The sequence below is a fragment of the Hyposmocoma kahamanoa genome, unplaced genomic scaffold (assembly GCF_003589595.1).
Source record: "Hyposmocoma kahamanoa isolate Upper Pololo Valley unplaced genomic scaffold, ASM358959v1 88, whole genome shotgun sequence".
Taxonomy (NCBI): domain Eukaryota; kingdom Metazoa; phylum Arthropoda; class Insecta; order Lepidoptera; family Cosmopterigidae; genus Hyposmocoma; species Hyposmocoma kahamanoa.
The window spans coordinates 12,829,448-12,847,383 of record NW_020654466.1 but is presented as its reverse complement, the minus strand read 5'-3'; the positions used below and the strand labels follow the sequence as shown (position 1 = coordinate 12,847,383).

Here is a 17,936-nt window from a genome sequence, read left to right as displayed (position 1 = left end):
GCCGCTTAGATCTTTGCGATTTACAGCTCTGACTGACACTGCTTACAACTTAACAGTTGTTAAGGGTAAAAACCGCTTACCATATCATAAAAACGTAGATACCATAAACAAATTTGCCTGGCTATAAAAAATAAAATATTAAAATAAAACGAACATTTTTTACCGAGGTGTAAATTTTTCTTACCATAAACACAAAATTTAATGTTTTCAAATTGAATTGAGTAAATACATCGACGTTTATGGAATATATAATAATTAGAAAATAGTCTCAAAGTATAATTTTAATTTTCTATTTCTTTATTATTATATTAACGTAATAATTTAGTGTTACATATTGTCGTTAAAAAATGCCACTTTGTTATTTATGTTTGTTCTACAACATAGTAAAAAGTGTACGCCTGTATCAGCGCAACATAATATTTGATCTAATAACGCAACTTACACACTACAAAGCTTACTTGTTGTTTCGTGCTATTATATTTGCCTCTATACAAAGTCCCTTTTCAGCTTTTGTCGGCTCGAAATAAACGCGTGGAAGGAATTCCTCTATTGTTCTCATAATGTACATTCGCGAGAATATTCAAGTAATGTAACGTATGTGCTATGTTACACGTATATTTTCAAATGCAAATTAGTTAAATATTATTTCTTTACTATAGCTACCAAGTTGATATTGCGCGCCTATTAAAGCTTGTTCACATGACGTGCATTCATCGGGCGTTTCGCTAAAACGCACGCTTGCAACTTACCGAAATTTATACGTAAATTGCCGGTTTATTCCCATCTGATCCCCAAAACTGATCCACGGCCAATTAAAAATTGCAACAGGTGCCCTCTATGTTTTGCAACTCCCAACGGACCCCCTCATTGAATTTGTAAGATAAGTACAGTCAAGAGAAAAAGAAGTTTTGAAATCAAATATTCATTTATTGAAGAATTATGATCAAATGTTACAATTATAACAGAAAGTCTTTTTTTTGTGATAAGTCATTAATTTTGGCTTAGTGCAAATTACAAGTAACATATTAAGACAATCTTGAGCAATATTTAAAATCTAGTTTAATGTTATAAATATCACATGTAATGATATACATATTCTTGTTGACTGTACCACAGTACCTACCTACCAAAAATAAACTTGGAGATACAAGGGTATCAGGAGGGAATAAAATATTAACATTTATTCTTGATCCACTGCATTGGGGATACGATGGGAATAGAAAATAATTTAAAATAAAATGGATCCCCCAGGGGATCGATATCAGGGGAAAAGATGAGAACTGAGACGGCCGTAACGATAAAATAAACGTCCACGAGACAGTCACGACAGAAAGTCGTGATAAGGGAACAGACTAGACGCGATAGTTGTCCAACGATAAATAAAACATGACGACATAATGGGAACGCGCCCTAAACGCCCACACGTTCAACGCTGCGCTAACGCCGGGAACTTTCAGCGCGCCTTAACGTGCACTTTGAGGTCATACTTTATTAGGTTTGCTGTACTACCGTTCACATGAGCGCGCGTTTTCCAGGCGTTAAGACGGCTTTTTTAAAGTAATGGGTAAAGACGATTTTAATAGTAGGTACGGATTTATTCATAGAGTAAGTTGAGAAACGTCCTGCAATATAAAATATGAAAGTAGGGATTATTCGAATAAGATTTTGAAAAGACGGGCTTGGGAAAAACTTGTATTACTTAACGAAACTTATAATACTTTAGATATTTTCATAGCTTTATGGCCCATGGAATATTGTTGTCGGGAAGACCTGCAGACATTCAAACAACATTTGTGCTACAAAAAAAAATACATATACATACGTGCAATTTATAAGTTAGAATGCCGTGATACTTTAAACAACGATTTAAAGAATCAAATATTTTAATTCAGCCTAGTAAATTTATATTTGCAAACATAGTTTAGGCATAACCCATAGATAACCTCCTAATAGATGCCGCCTGTTGAAAATTTGTACTGAACCGAGCTCACCAAATTCGGAGGAAAGCAAGAGACGCGGGAAATGCAATTAAGACGTTCTGATTCGCTAGATCAAGGTCGAACTAGAAACGCACTTATAGCTAGTGATGGGCAACCTTTACCAGGCTGCATCCAATTAGTGAATAAAAACGATAATATTGTAACACAAATGATTAAATTTTTCTATGCTGATCTGGAAGCAAAAGAAAAGCATATAATATATCAGCTGCTTATGATTCCGCGCAAATCGTAAAAGCCGACTGAGGGCCTGGGTTTAATAGTGTCCTATATGTAGGCGACATGCTGGCAACCTGTTACTATTTATTGTACTAAGTTATACTAAAATTTTAATGAAAACCTCTGCTAAACGTGGCTCAAGTGGGCTTGTCTTACTCAAAGCTTTGCCTACCCCTATGGGAGACAGACGTGACGGTAGTATGTTTGTAAATTATTTAATGACTTATGACAGCAGGATGATATTTAGATACAGGAAATAAGAAATTATAAGAAAACAAGTCACTTACGTATTATAAATTTCGTGGTATTTACAAAAGCTAACTAATGACATTATAACGTCATAACTGAAGGTTTACGTCATACAATGTAAGGTGATAAGATAATACATGAATTTGTTATTCATTGTATTAAGTTACAAGAATAACTATTAATACAGTCAAAGAAGACATAAAACAATATAATATTACTAAAACTAATTTATATAACCAATTTCACACGAAACGTAATCGAAGAATATAAACAATAAGTGCTATCCATAAACGTAGTTAAAAAAGTAATATACTAATAATACCACACGCAAAATAGATGCCTTGACGTCGAGTTGCGGACACCAGCCCGTTACACCAAGTACCAAGTATACTAATAATATTTGTTATACTGATTAAAATGAGGATCTCAAATCTTCCCAACCCTAGTGTTACACGTGTCTTCGACAAAAAGAGGTGTTTAATTGTAAGAACGTAATAAAAGAAAGAGACCTGTTAGAAAGACATCAACGAGAGATTAGTTTCCTTCGTAATTTTTTAGTGTTAGCCATTTTTTTACCTATGCTAAACTTGTAAATAACGTAGTTGTAACTTACCGGTGAAACGTGATCCCATCTTTTTGAAAGTTTGAGGTCCTGGATGTTTTTCCACACCATTTTACGGCACAAATAGTTATTTTTATAGTTCGTATCACCAAAACCAGCGTAACAATACAGGAATATCAGGAGATGCGCACGGGTCTGATACTTGGTCGAAAGTAAGTGATAATTTTTTGTAAAATTTCATACATTATCAATTGCACGGATGTGAAGTGCGCGTCAGTTGCCCTGTATACCTTAATCTTAAAAACAAGAATAAATTTGCAACCCCTCAGTTCAGACCTGACAAAGTTAGCTCGTCAATTTATTGGGTACTGTATACGTTTTTATAATAAAATTCCACAAATCCTACAAAATTTATTAGAAAAATAGTTCAAAGGTCATGTTAAAAATGTACTAAGCAATTAGAAAAGCTTATTATAAAATCAATGATTACATAAATGATACGAATGCATGGTATACTTCCAGCTATTGAATGTTTGTGATGAATGATGATACAAAAAAATCATTCTTAGATGAAATTGACCTGCTAAGGACTAGTGGTTTTAGACTAGTGGTTTTTGATTTGATGTGACGATTTCAAGTGTAATTTGATTACCTACGTAATAAAGATACTCGATTTGACTTATAATGCTGTGAAGAAGAAAACGACGATGAAAAGAAGAAAATGTTGAGTAAGTAGGTAAAATTTCGTACTGAAACTGTAGCGACGCGCTCTCAATGCCCAAGAAGCGCGTGGCATATATACATACCAACCCAACGCCCCCGTTGAACGCCCGTCAAACGCTTGCCATGTGAACGTACTCTCACGTTCTTGCGGAATTATGGAAATGATAAATGAATTATCTGCCGCCAAGCTGTAATATCAGCATTACTGTGTTCCGGTTTTGAAGGGTAAGGGTGCTGGTGAAATTACAAGCACATGGGACTTGTCAATTTATGTCTCAGGGTGAGAAGAGCAGTGGCAGTGGCCCTTAGATCCTTGTGATTTAAAGCTCTGAGCGGCACTGCAACTGTTATGGACAGATGTGTAGCTTACCATCAGGCGCACGACTTGTTCGTCCCGTCTCTTGATATTATAAAAAATTCGAACACATTTCGAATTGTCATATTGACAAAAGGCAATTTTTTTTATTTCTTAGAAAAGGGACTAAATTTATATATTGCGTCACATTTTCGAAATTTTTTCAGAGGTAAAATTCTTCTTTCCAATGCTTTCGATTTCTATGATGATCTTATTTTTAACCGACTTCAAAAAAGGAGCAGGTTCTCAATTCGACTGTATTTTTTTGTGAATGTTACGAGATTTGTGAACCGATTGTGATGGTTCTTTTTTTTTTTGTTGAAAAGTATTGGGCCCATTTCAATTTGAAGAAAATATTCCACCTCCAAGGGTGGCAAACTAGGGGACGCATCCGGTTTCGCGCAACTTCTGGTAACCGATTACAATAAAATTTGGCAAATAGAATAGAAAACGTTTATTTGCCAGTATACAGATCCAAAATAAATATAGGTACAATGTATTCAACCTGCAAGCAGGTGTGCAAATATTAATTGAATTAAATATTTTGACCTCTAAAATGAATTGCACTTCAAATCAATATAAATTAGCATTTGTAAATTCTAAATATTCTTTATTACTATAGAAGCAATGTGTCATAAGCCATTTGTCAATTGTGATTTAAACGTAGGTCCGTGTAGCAATGTAAATTCATTTGGTAAACTATTGAAGATCTTTATACACATATTGAAGCAGTTATTCTTATAAATTAATTTATGGCATCGAGGTTGATAAAAAGATTCATAATTTTAGCTCTGGTTTGCCTTTGCAACCTCACCACGTGTTTTAAAATATTGAGGATGAGTGTTCACGAATACGCACATATCCCTTATATACACGCGTAGCAAAGGCAGTATGTTTAGTAGCTGAGTATGGACGAAACGTAGCCGTGATAGGCCGTCAGCGCCGCTTCTCGAGAGACAATTTGCCTTAGTCTTCGCAGAGCGTAAACAAATCTATTTAGTCTCATACAAATTTTTTCGATGTGATCCTTCGAGTTAAGATGTTTACCGATTGTGAGTACAAGAAAGTTAAATGTGTTAACTTCATCTATAGTGTCGGTGTTGTAGTGATTTTTAATTGGTATGAGATTTGAATTATATTATTATTAAATGTCGTAAATTTAGCTTTGATTATATTAATACGTAGGTTATTAATGTCCATTCAACTTATTACATCTGTTAGTGCTTTATTTATGTTGGTGTTAAACGTCGTTATGTTTTCGCATTTTATTATAAGAGTTGTATCGTCAGCAAATTGTATACATTTATGGTCAATAGCATATGGAAGGTCGTTAATATAAAGGAGGAATAGTAAAGGACCCAGGACGCTACCTTGAGGAATTCCAGTATTACTTGTTTCTAAGTGTGATCTGAAGGTTTGTTTGTCAAGTATATTATTGTGTTTGATTATTGTAAATCCACTTATTTCTGAAAATTGTGTTCGATTTGTTAAGTAACTTTCTACCCAATCAAGAGCTCTTCCTCTAATGCCATATATTTCAAGCTTGTGTAGGAGCTTGGAGTGATTAACAAAGTCGAAGGCTTTACTCATATCTAGAAAGACTGACATTACAGAAATAAGGAGTAGAGGCGTTCACGCTTTCTGTTATGATACGTAATAATTCAAAACATGCAAGAGTTGTAGAGCTACCTTTTCGAAATCCAAATTGAGAGTGGAATATAATTTTATGTTTTTCTAAAAATTTCAATTTCAAAGAGCCTTTTCAAATATCTTGGATAGAGTTGGGATTAACGTTATTGGTCTATAATAATTATTAGATGTATTTCCACGAACTTTTCAGGTCTTTTTCTATAAAAAAGTTAGAATTATTTATGTGTATGTTACGCGATTAGTCCGACATTTGTTAACTGATTTCGATGATTCTTTTTTTTTTGTTGGAAAGGGAGTACCTCAGCAGTGATCCCATTGAAATTTGAAAAAATATTCCATCTCAAAGGGTGAGCAATTAGAAGGAATCCGGTTTATTAGATATCACTCACTTTCCGTTAACCAATTGCCACAAAACTTGACAAATAGTTTGTCAAGAATTACAATACTAATAATCCACAAACTTTCGAGATCAAATTTTTGTTTATTATAAAGTTATTATTATTATGTTATTTGTGGTGATTGGAGCAATGTTTACTTTCTTTTTAAGTTATAGAACAAGACACTATGTTGTCACAGTAATAGTCATACCTTATTTCGTCGCCTTACTTTCTCAAACTCGTATCTTAAAGCACAAAGTTACTGAAATGCAAAAAATGGATTGTACATAAAAATTATGCAGGCTGATTTCACATCACATTTCCGTCATATTTACACACTAGCTTTTACCTATTCTTAATGTAATGCATCTAAATTAATACCCTTGATAAGAAATTTAAAACAAATAGAAAGTTTTGCCATCTCCTGAATAATCATTCTTTACAAGATACAAGTCTGAGAAAGTAACACATCGATTTGTTGTTTTCAGCATTTTTTTGCGCAAGAGTTCCACATACTCAGATTGAATAACCCCTTAATATTCTACTAAAGACGTAATTAAAATCCTGTATATAATATTATGTGAATACGAATTTGATATAGAAAAAAACACCTTACCACTGAGCCTTACTCTTTCCAAGGCAGGTGGTCCACGTAACATTTTGGCCTTCATATGTCGAAGCACGTTGTTGCGAAGGTCGAGCTCTTGGAGCCGCGGCATTAGCACCACCATATTTGCTGGCACCTTCCACAGTGATGTTAGGCCGTGCATTACTAGTTTCTGTTAAAACAAACAAAAGTAACATTGTAATGTTGATTGTAACGAATATTATGATGTTTCACTATTTATTTATTATTTTTATTTTACGTTTTTAGGGAAACTAACAGCTATATATATAAATAGTTATAATAATATATATTTAGAAGAAATATCATAAAGAGAAATTCATACTTGGATTACCTATTAGAAATTATAAAGGATGGAATAAGAAAAACTATAGAGCAGTCGCTTAAGTAGGTCTGGAAAAGTAGGGATAAAGTCAAGATCGTACTGTTTCGCTATTCTGTTATATTATAGCACTCAGACCGCAAATTCGGAACGGCGCGTACAGCGGAGCGTCGTTTGGAGCGTACACGCTACGCCACCGCACATACTGACTTCTATTGAGGAGTCTTGGTAACAGCGTTTACAGTGTACATTTTAGCGTCCTGTTCAGTGGAGGGCGGGGCATTTTAGTAAGCGTGCACGCTAGTTCACATATCGTATTTAAATCCGTTAAGGCGTTTTAACATTGGAACGGTTTCGCATCGTTACGAGCAAATACAAATAGTGTTTTATTAAAACTCAGATTATAAAACAATATTGTTTAGTAACCTGAGTACTAAACGATTTGCCAGTGAAAGAGGTTGCGTGTGGTCATAAATTAATTAATTTAATTACGCACACACTCACTCAACATAGCCCCACACTAGGGAAACCCTGTGTCGCGGGTGCCATGGACACACACATAGACAACCACACATTACACCCAAACTCACGTGAGAAATATATGTAGGCCTTACAAATATTTATCCCGGCCCGGGAATCGAACCTGCGACCTCTGCGTGGCAGTCATGCGGCATGGTAACCGTTCAGCCACGTAGGCAGTTAAATAAGAATAACAAAATATGGAATGAGAAGACATTGAAGTTTAGAGAAAAATTAACGCTATTTTTAAATATGACTTATTAAATTAAAGAAATAACTGCACGATATGACTTATTTTATTTAATGCATGGTGATTTGAAATCCATGACTCTGGCCGTATTTGCCACTTCTCTTATTATCATTTCGAACGCCATTATGTCACAATACTATTCCAGACGAATCGCATTCGCAAATTAAACATGAAAGCAAATAGTTATTAATTGGCATAACTATTAGTGCCTACATAAAGTATAACCAAAAATATAAAACCACATTAACTAGTTATTTAATCCGTAAAAAGTATTTGATCTCAACATTTTACAACTATTATACTGTCGTTACAAAGTGGCATTAGAAAAATTGTTATCACAAAAGTCTGATATATGTAGTAGAAGTTGTTATTCTGTTTTTAAACAAAATAAAACAATACGTGTATGGACCCTGCGAAGACGCTTGTCCTTGATAATGCTGACTCTGATTAGTCAATGTGATATATTAAACATCCCGCTGTAGCGAAAACTAGTTGCATGCACATTTTATACCTACTTATGTCTAGACACGTGTGGCATAAAGAATAAAAGATATAATTTATAGGAAAATTTATTTTAAAATAAATGTAGTCTGTGCAAAGGCCGAATGGAACGGTATCCGATGAGAGAGGTTTGACATTTAAGATTTAAATTCAAATCTACGCCACTTTCGTAAGAACATAAGAACGGTCCCTAGTGCCTTAATGCATGCATGTTTTGCATGTGACAGCCCACGCTCAATGCGAACCCGTCCCGCTGAACGCCCCGCAGGTCGGAATTTGCTGCCTCACTTCATGCTTCGCCAAAGGAACATGAAGTATGCTAGGATGTCGAAATGAAGCCACTGGAACACGTAAACCGATATTACGGAGAAGTTCAGGACAGTCGACTGATCCACTTACTACTTTAAGTGGAAGATACAAAACATCAGCCGTCACCCTTTTTTCATATAACCGTAGTATATGAAATTTTTGGCACCGCTTAAAACAGTCAGATTTTGTTTTAAATAAGTGCGCATTTGACCTCCTCATCTCACCTGATGGAAAGTGACGATGAAATCGACGATACAGCATGCACACCTAAATAATGCCTATTCACTCTCACCTTGAAAAGGTTCAAGTTATAGCGTTCATGTAAATATAAATCTTACTAAGGTATTCATTTATTTTTGTGAAGTTACTTCACTAGTTTGTTGTAATTATTAATTCAAAGTTTAAACAAAAATCTTTCGAGCTATTTACTTTATTACAAATAATAAATAGCTCGAAAGATTTTTTTGCATTTAAAAGTAACATTTTCAATTTCAGCTGGAACAATAGTAGAGAACAACTGGCAGAGCGCGTCGCGAATACTAATCAGACTAGAAATGTAATTTATTTTGTTTGACATTGTTTCGGTTAAGAAACTGCTGCGCACCGTAACCACTCGTGCGGCTTTCAATGATGTGACCTTTCACAAACACGAACTTTTCTATTTCGTATGTATATTATTTCTGCAGGATTTAAAAAATCGAGCCTCCAAAATCGTCCCTCTATTTTAGCGAACATTTTTGTCGCAACGACGTACGATCGCGCTTAGCTTTCAAAATTCTCCAATAATCGTCAAACGTGTCGAAAAATAATAAGAATAAGTACCAAATCTTTTCTCTTTTTTTGTGATACTACGTGACGGGACGAACAAATGGTACGCTTGGTGGTAAGCAACGTGCCTGTCCATATGAATTCAAAACTTGAAGGGCACTGCTACTGCGCCCTAAAAAATCTTTGGTTTCGTAATCGTATAAACAAAATCCATCGTTTATCCTCTCATAACTGACGTACAACAAAAAGGATTTTTCAATTGTTACACTTGATGGCACTAAGTCACCTGGCATCTTAAGGAGATTGGTAGAGTCGGAATCACAATGCAGTGACAAATCCTATTATGGTTCTCGAATAAAAATTTCAGCTTCAATATGGCGTATTGTAGCAAAAAATCTATGTATAAAAGACAGCTACCACATATTGTAGTTTTTTATACCTACTTATGTATAGACACGTTCATACGTGTAGCATAAAGAGTAAAAGATATAATTTATACACAAAGTTATTTTAAAACAATTACGTAGGGGAAACACAAAGGCCGAATGTAGCGGTATCCGATGAGAGAGGTTTGACATATATGATTTAAATTAAACTCTACGTCACTGGCGTAAGAACATATGAAAGGTCCTTAGTGCCTCGATGTGCTGCACCTCTGACTGTACTTACAATCTCGTACCCTTTTATACCAACTATATGTATGTAGGTATAAAGATAAATGAACTTATAAATTGACCTAACTTGATGAATGTGTACTTTGATTGGGTACAATTTGATACTCATCAAAGTTTGTATCGTTTTAGGTACGATTTCGCTTCGATATATATTTAGATAGTATGTTGTATAGTTTAGTTTATTTCTCTCAACATTACAAATTTCATACAAATACAATTACATGTCATTTTATACTACTCTTCGAAAAGTGAGCGTCAGCTTACAAAATAATGAAGAAATAATTATATAACAGTGAATCATAAGTACACAATTGTGTACATATACAAAAGAAACATAATTAATTAAACTAATAAATAATCCAATGAAACTAACAATGTCAAGTGTATACAGGAAATGTCAATATGGATTCTTAATAAGTAATAAATGTATATTAAAGTATGATAATACGGTGAATGACAAATTCATTAATAAATATAATAATTTAATTATTTATTAAGTACTTTGAGTGTACTCTGTTACTGAGTAAAGGGATTTTTCCAATAAAAGGTTCTTCAGTCTGCAACTGAACGCTTCCTCACAACATTAGTTTTTTAGTTCGGCAGGTAGATGCTCATAGTAGGTCGGTCCTATAACCCGCGGGATTTTTTCGTGAAGTGCAGTGCGACGCGGTACTGATCGGAGTTGTCCCGCACGACGGAGGCACCCACCCAGCACCTCCACTCGCCCAAACTAAGTGTTTCCGCGTGAACATAATGACCTCAAAATCATATTGCGAGTAGTGGGTCATTATTCGGTGTACACCAAACAGCGCCTTGCAGGATTGCCTCTGGATTATGCCAACCATAGCTCATAACGCAAGCTTTTGCTTCGCTGTACATATCCTTTACGCAGTTGCGTATATTGCTTTTTAATTACAGACGTCCTGAATAAATTAATCGAAAGTGGTGCTAATGGACATTAGTGCTGGTATAATGTAGGTGGCAAATATACACAACCAATTTCAGTAAGTAAAGTGCTAAATTTTTCTTTTGTAATACAGTTTTGTGAAGTGTGCGGAAAGTTGTAGTTTTGCAACCTAGTGAGCAAAAGTATTTTTTTAGTAGCAAGGAGTTACTTAGTGTTTGTTTAATTAGTAATTGCATACAAAGCGACCAATTAAAGAAAACTGCTTTGAAAATTTGCTACATTGACGCCTTGCGAAAGAATTCGTCCAGTTTCGTTTGAGGCTGCTTGCGTGTTGCCTGGCTCATCTCTGTGGGAACTTGATACGAAAACCCTTGAGTCAATCTGTCTGGCTCAAAGAGGACAAGGGAAGTGCTGAACCATCGGGCTGAGGTTCACCGGAGATTGTTATCAGACTGGGAGTAGTTACCCATGAACCTCAGTGCTAGCCACAAGAGCATTAAAGCGGTTCTCCCTGTTCTCAATAAGTGGTTGGAGAGAAAACACGGTACTCTCAGCTTCCGGCTCACGCAGATGTTCTCGGACACTTGGTTATTTAGGTACCTGTGTCGTTTAGCTGAGAAAGAGCCCACGGTCATCACGTGTCCCGGGGACACATCGCAGTACCTACACCGTTGAGAAGTGCCCAGTGTGGATGGAGCCGCGTCATGACCTAGTATCAGCAGTAAGCAGCGACCTCTTGCTCCCGACCTTGATCCGAGTTATGCCGCAGTGACGAGTAGAAAGCGAAGGTGTCCTTTTGCGAAACAGTGATGTCCCAGAAGGAAGCTGCGGAACGCGAGAGAGAGATTTCTACCTCCCTCTCTAACCGAAGCAAGCGAACCGGGTGCAGGAGATTGTGCGACGATTTCCTGCCCCCCGTAAGCAGCATTCCTGGGAGAATTTGTCGCTCATTACTGGTAGGCCCGATATGGCGACGTACGTGTTCCACGTCCGCCTCTGAAGACGGTTGACCGGCAGGCAACAAGTCTCTCCGGAAAGCGAGATGGGGTTTGACACCCAATCAACCCGCTTACCGGCAGGAGTCGTGAAAGATTGCAAAAGCGCCCGCGTGTCGCCAACATATAGTAAGGAGAGAGAACACCATCAGGTTTTATTCGATAAGAGTCTAACATAACTCTCGTCTCATGTGGGCGGAGGGTATCCATGAACATTTCCTGACGTTAAAAAAGGAAGTACTGCCACCATACCTATTTCTACGTCCAAACATTGATGTGAGCAATTACTTCAAAGTAAAGGCGCTCTGGTGAAACTGAGACTTCATATTTTAGTTCACTGTTACTATTTTAGTCAACTTTGCCTCCTTTTATATTGCGGCGGAACGGAATGGAAGCGAATTTTTGTAACGATATTGTACATAGCATGGTCGGAAGCATGTGCGAGAATTCCGCAAAAGATTTTAGCTCGTATCTAGTTTGTACGTTACACAATTGACTATAAATTTAATTATGCTATGTACTTACAATGTCGTTACAAAAATTCACTTCCATTCTGCCGCAGTATAAATTGAGCCTTTATGTCTCAAGACAACGGGTGAAGTGGCAGTCCGTCTCAGATCTTTGCGATCAAAGCTCTAATCTAGTGGCACTGCAACTGTTATGAATAGGCGTGTCGCTTACCACAAGGCCCACGAAGTCGTACACGCCTGTTCGTCTCTCACTTATTATTATATTAAAAATTAATACAAAATTTATTATGACTGTTTGTTCATTAAAAAAACAACGCTAAATGTGTTCGAGTGTCCGCATTTTAATTGGGTTTCAATTACAAACAAACCCTTCGTATTCTACGTAATAACAAAACCCTGGCATTTACATAAAATTATTGCGGAAGATTTATTGTTCTTTCAATAATTTTTCTTTCTAATAATAATGCGCTTGGTATTATAGATTTCCACGCCACATTTTGCATTGAATTACATACAGAACTACTATTTTCTTAAGATCTCTCGGCAATTTTAGGATTTTCGAATACACCAGAATACAAATTTCCATGCCTATTCATTATTACATTTAACTCTTATAATTTGAATTTACAACCACGTACTTACTTAACTGTTGTGTCGTTTTGATTTACACTTCAATTTATAGAGCTGTAAAATAATATCCTTTTAATTATAAAATTTACGCTTTACAAGGGGTGGCTCGAATTTATCTCCTTATGTATAAAACAAAACATGACAATGGTTCCTTTTTTCAATATCCCGGTAAGGGAAATTGTATTAGTCTGATAAAAGAAAGTAGATTGCTCATTTTTAAACATTTTGCTTTTTTTCTTCCATCATGTTGTCCATGCAAAGCGAAACGTAATAGGAACAGAGTGTCACTAATTTTGAAAAAAGGTATATAGTGAATATGTTGCGATAGTGATATAGATATCACTTATAGGAAATGAAACTATTTTTCCGAATTTAAATCGCGTAGAAGTCAAATTTTACAACGTCACTTTCATCTCTTACGGTTTACAAACCCTGCTTCTTTGTTTACCTGATTTCTAAAGTTAAAAAAACTAAATAGGTATAGAGAGAGTTAGACAAAACGCCATTAAGTCTAAGCTAATAGTACCAGGGTTTCTAGAGTAACCTCGAATACACAGGTGGCGACTCAGGCAGCATGCATAGGAACCTCGTAACATAACCCTCTTTTCAAATTACACAAATTACGTCAATATAGTAGTATAGACACCAATATTAATTATAAATTTTTCAAAGGCGGTGGAGACAAATTTTATGATTAGCTTATGTAAACCATCTTTCTGATGCCACGGTATTGCGCGCAAGCCTCATTCTTCGATAATCGACTAAATAAAATGAACATTTGGATTTAAAAGCGATTGTTTTTTTTCCAAATTTTAACATGTTTAAAAGATATTTTTTGAAAAATAGTTTTATATTTTTGAGCAAAAATCAGTATAGAATATTCGATTTTCCGATTAACCGAACTAGATGACATCGATTAAACACATCGATTATTCCATAAAAACATCGATTATTCCAGTTAATCGATTAATCGATACCTACAGATCCCTCCATATCACTGCAAAGTTGTGACACTTAAAAGCCCCTCGCCTGAGGCTCAGTGGGGCTAGCACAATAGGGCGCGAATAGCACGAGAGCAACATAAAGCACCCCTGCACGTGCATACGCCGCTGTAGTCGCTTCTACCAGCTGACCCGCCACTTTAGAACTCGAGAGGCAGCAATCGGCTAAGAGTAAAAGCAATCCCCGTGTGCCTGTTTCCAAAGTTGCAAAACCACAGAGGCAGACGGATCAATGCCACGAGGACGGCTTCACAAAGGTGGCGAAGAGGAAGAGGAAGTTCGCCAGCCGTAACCTGTGTGGCACAGCACCGACAGGATCGAACTTTTGCGCCATTCGGCAACAGCGACGACGCTGCTGTACCTGTCGCGACTACATCACTCCACGAAGTCTGAGGAGATAGTGGAGTACATCAAGCAAAAAGCCAAATACACCCTCGGGTCGAGCGGTTGGAGTCCCGCCACATCGTAAATTTTAATTCGTTTGTGGAGAGAGTGCCGACCTTCATGAAGGAAGAGTTTTGGCCGAAGGATGTCATATATCGGCGATTCCGCGGCCGGTTACCTGACACCAGATTGCGCCACACGTCGCCAACAAGTGCAATACGTGTAGATTAGTTGTTTAGTTTATTTTATTGTCATATTATATTATATGTATGTTGGTCCTTAGGTATATATTAAATGGGTCATGTGGCCTGAAATAAATGTCTAAATAAAATATAAAAATAAATAAAATGAAGCGTGTAACGGAGCGTTAGTTCCACGCGACGCCGCTAGATGGCATTGACCACTTTAAGGCTATTTCCTAAAACGCGATGTTAAGATTTTCCCTCGGCACCATAAGTAGATGAGCAAAGTATCTATTTGTTAATTCTGAATTCAATGTGTGTACGGCTCCTACTGGACCACATTGAACTATTGACTGCGATCGGGTTGTGTACGAGCACCTACCGGACCTCCCGTTACGCCCTTCTGTACTTTAAACTTAAACTTTATTAAAAGTTTCACTTAAACTTTACTAAGCGTTTTTTCCTTCACTGTCGACTGGACCCCCTTTGTCACGCCCCCTCTGGACTCTGTTACAAGCGCGAAATACCGCTATTGTCGCATAGAGTTCACGCAATTTATGTCGCTCTCGCTCAAGTCGCGTCTTATCTTCTATCCCTACAGGATTACAGTACGAATTCGTTTCCCATAAACTATTTTCCACCCTATTAAAGTCGTATATAATTTTTTTTCTGCATGCGACGCAATTTATGTCGAAAATAAACTTTGACAGCTTTTTGTAACAACGAAACTATGCCACATTTACAAAAATAAAATAGATAGAAATGTATTTTCCGAATTAATACTAAACATTTTTTATTATATTTGTTTATCTCGCAATTACTCAACATTAAATGTACAGCAATACCTGAACAGTAACATATTTATATATTACATTATAAGTAGACGATGTAATATACAATAAATTAAATTTTTGTAAAACCCAATGCAAACAATTAAACCCGACAAAATATGTTATGAACTTTGAAATTAAACGGGGTTGAATTAGACAAGTTCCTTTAGTCATCTATTGTTCACAATTACGTTTTACATTACTATTATACTTAAATGTCTACTTCTGAAAACATGTCTGAAAATAACATCTTCTAGACATGACCACTTCTGAAATTATCACTTCTGATAATGACCATATTTAGATATTACCACTCCTGGAAACGAGCATAATGGAAATCTTTGGTTGTGTTCTTATCGTTGTTAAATCCTCGATTATTCTACATGTCAAATGAGTAATTTAGCACTCGTTTGCCAAAAACAATTAAAAGTGTAAATATTTACAATAAAGTGCAAATTTTGTATAGGTATCGGAGAAAAATTAGGACGTAGTGGTATTTTGGACACGCATGCAAAAAGTTTAATTTAAAAAAAATTTGTTCTGTATTTTTTGAACCGAATATAACTCGTGTGACACTTTATATTAATGAAATAATTACACGCGATCATTGACTTACAATTATATGGACGTCGGGTCCGCGCTAAAAAGTGTCCGCACTTATAAGGCGCTAAAATCGTATACAGAGCGCCAAACTCCGCTTTAGTCTTCATTTGTTCGACTGACAGCGCGATACTGCGATGACATTACAATTTAAATTTCGAATAGGTTGACTTGGGACATTTTTTTCGTGGTTTTTCTATTAGACCCGTCGTCCATTTATTTGTAAGTCAATGCACGCGATACATGTTTTTTTTACGAGCCTCAATACTTCTGCGTACGGCTTTCTCATATGTTAAAACCAAATATTGAAAAAAAGAACTTTAACAGTATTATGTTTAGGAAATGAAACTATTTTTCCGGATTTAAATCGCGTATATTTGTTTTTTCAAACAAACCGACCGACGTTTCGGGCCCTTTACAGGTCCCATGGTCACGGTTGACTGAGGTGGTACAGTCTTCAACCAGTTAAGTCTAATATTAATGCAAACCACCCTATTTTTTCACTATAGTTACAATAGTTATTAATTAAATACCTTATTTTTAATTTTACAAAGAAAACATTCCAATTTACGCTACATTAAGTTTTACAAATTATTTTATTGAATGAATTTTTATTAAGTTTAATTTATTATTAATTATTAATAGAAATTAGAATAAACTAAAACATATTAATTAGTACTGCAGTCTTATTATGTTATAGTATTATGTTATTTTTTTAACGCACACACTCATAGCTCGCACTAGGGAATCCCTGTATCGCGGGTGCGATGGACACACACGGGCAAAAACATTTCTCCCTGCCTGGAAATTGAACTCGAAACCTCTGATGACAGCCCAACGTGGGAACGTTGTACCATGGAGGCCGTTCAATTATTATTTATTAATTAATTATTATATTATAACAAATACCTCAATCTTGCAGTTAGCGTCGAAGCGGCCTTTGAAATTTCGCAGATTGGTGCAGTTAATGTACTCCAGCTGTCGTAGCTCTGGGAAATACTGCTGCAGGCGGCCCACGTTGAAGCACTCCCCAGGCCACTCTAGGATACGCATTAGGGTTATATCTAACCTGAAAATATATACCAATATAAACATGAATTGTACTATGTAATTCTACATTAATATCGACCCATCTACTTGCAAAGGGAAGGGTAAAAATCCTGGAGAAATTCACGCAGAAGTTCTTGGGCCTCAATCCGCCGTTCTGGCGTAAAGTGTATCGGGACTTCAAAAAGGGCGTTCCACCCATCGAGTATATAACCAGAAATAGAGAGGAAATAAGGACCATCCATCCTTGGTAAATCATCGGGTAAATGGGCTTATATCACTTTTAAATATCAACCCTCGTTACCGCTGAAATCACAAATTACAATTTTTTGTATCGATTAATTTCAATGCGATTTTCATGTGAACCAATTCAATAGAAAGGCAAATCGAATTGTCTAGATCAGAAAGCAATAAACATGTAATAATTTCATTAAATTTGAAGGAAACTCGATTTACGACAAATATTTAATAGTAAATAGTTTTTGCCCTCGATTTTGGACATGAATGGCTTTAAACCCGACATTTACAAAGCGCTGTGTTAAGACCCGAGCACCTGCCCATCCTGCATCCTTGCATTGCAACTTGTCAACTTTATGTCTTGGGATAACAGGAACAGTGGCAGTGTCCGTCACATATGCGATTGAAAGCTAGGACTGGCACTGCAAATATTATATTATATAGGACGTTTACAACCAGGCACATGAATTGTTCGTCCCGTCACTTGGACTAAAAAAAAACTCGTATTACGATTCTGAGTCAACTGATTTTGCGAACGACTATAATAAAGTTT

General features: G+C 36.2%; 1 protein-coding gene across 1 annotated transcript in view; it reads right to left on the bottom strand.

Moving 5' to 3' along the window:
• Positions 1–17,707, bottom strand: part of LOC113235938 (protein singed wings 2) — a 117,064-nt gene extending 99,357 nt beyond the window's left edge. The window contains exons 1-3 of the mRNA XM_026471860.1: positions 17,700–17,707; positions 17,009–17,168; positions 6,749–6,911 (exon numbers count right to left, since the gene is read on the bottom strand). Coding sequence (XP_026327645.1) covers positions 6,749–6,911; positions 17,009–17,168; positions 17,700–17,707 — 331 coding nt within the window. The remainder of the gene's footprint in view (positions 1–6,748; positions 6,912–17,008; positions 17,169–17,699) is intronic.
• Positions 17,708–17,936: the final 229 nt, after the last annotated feature.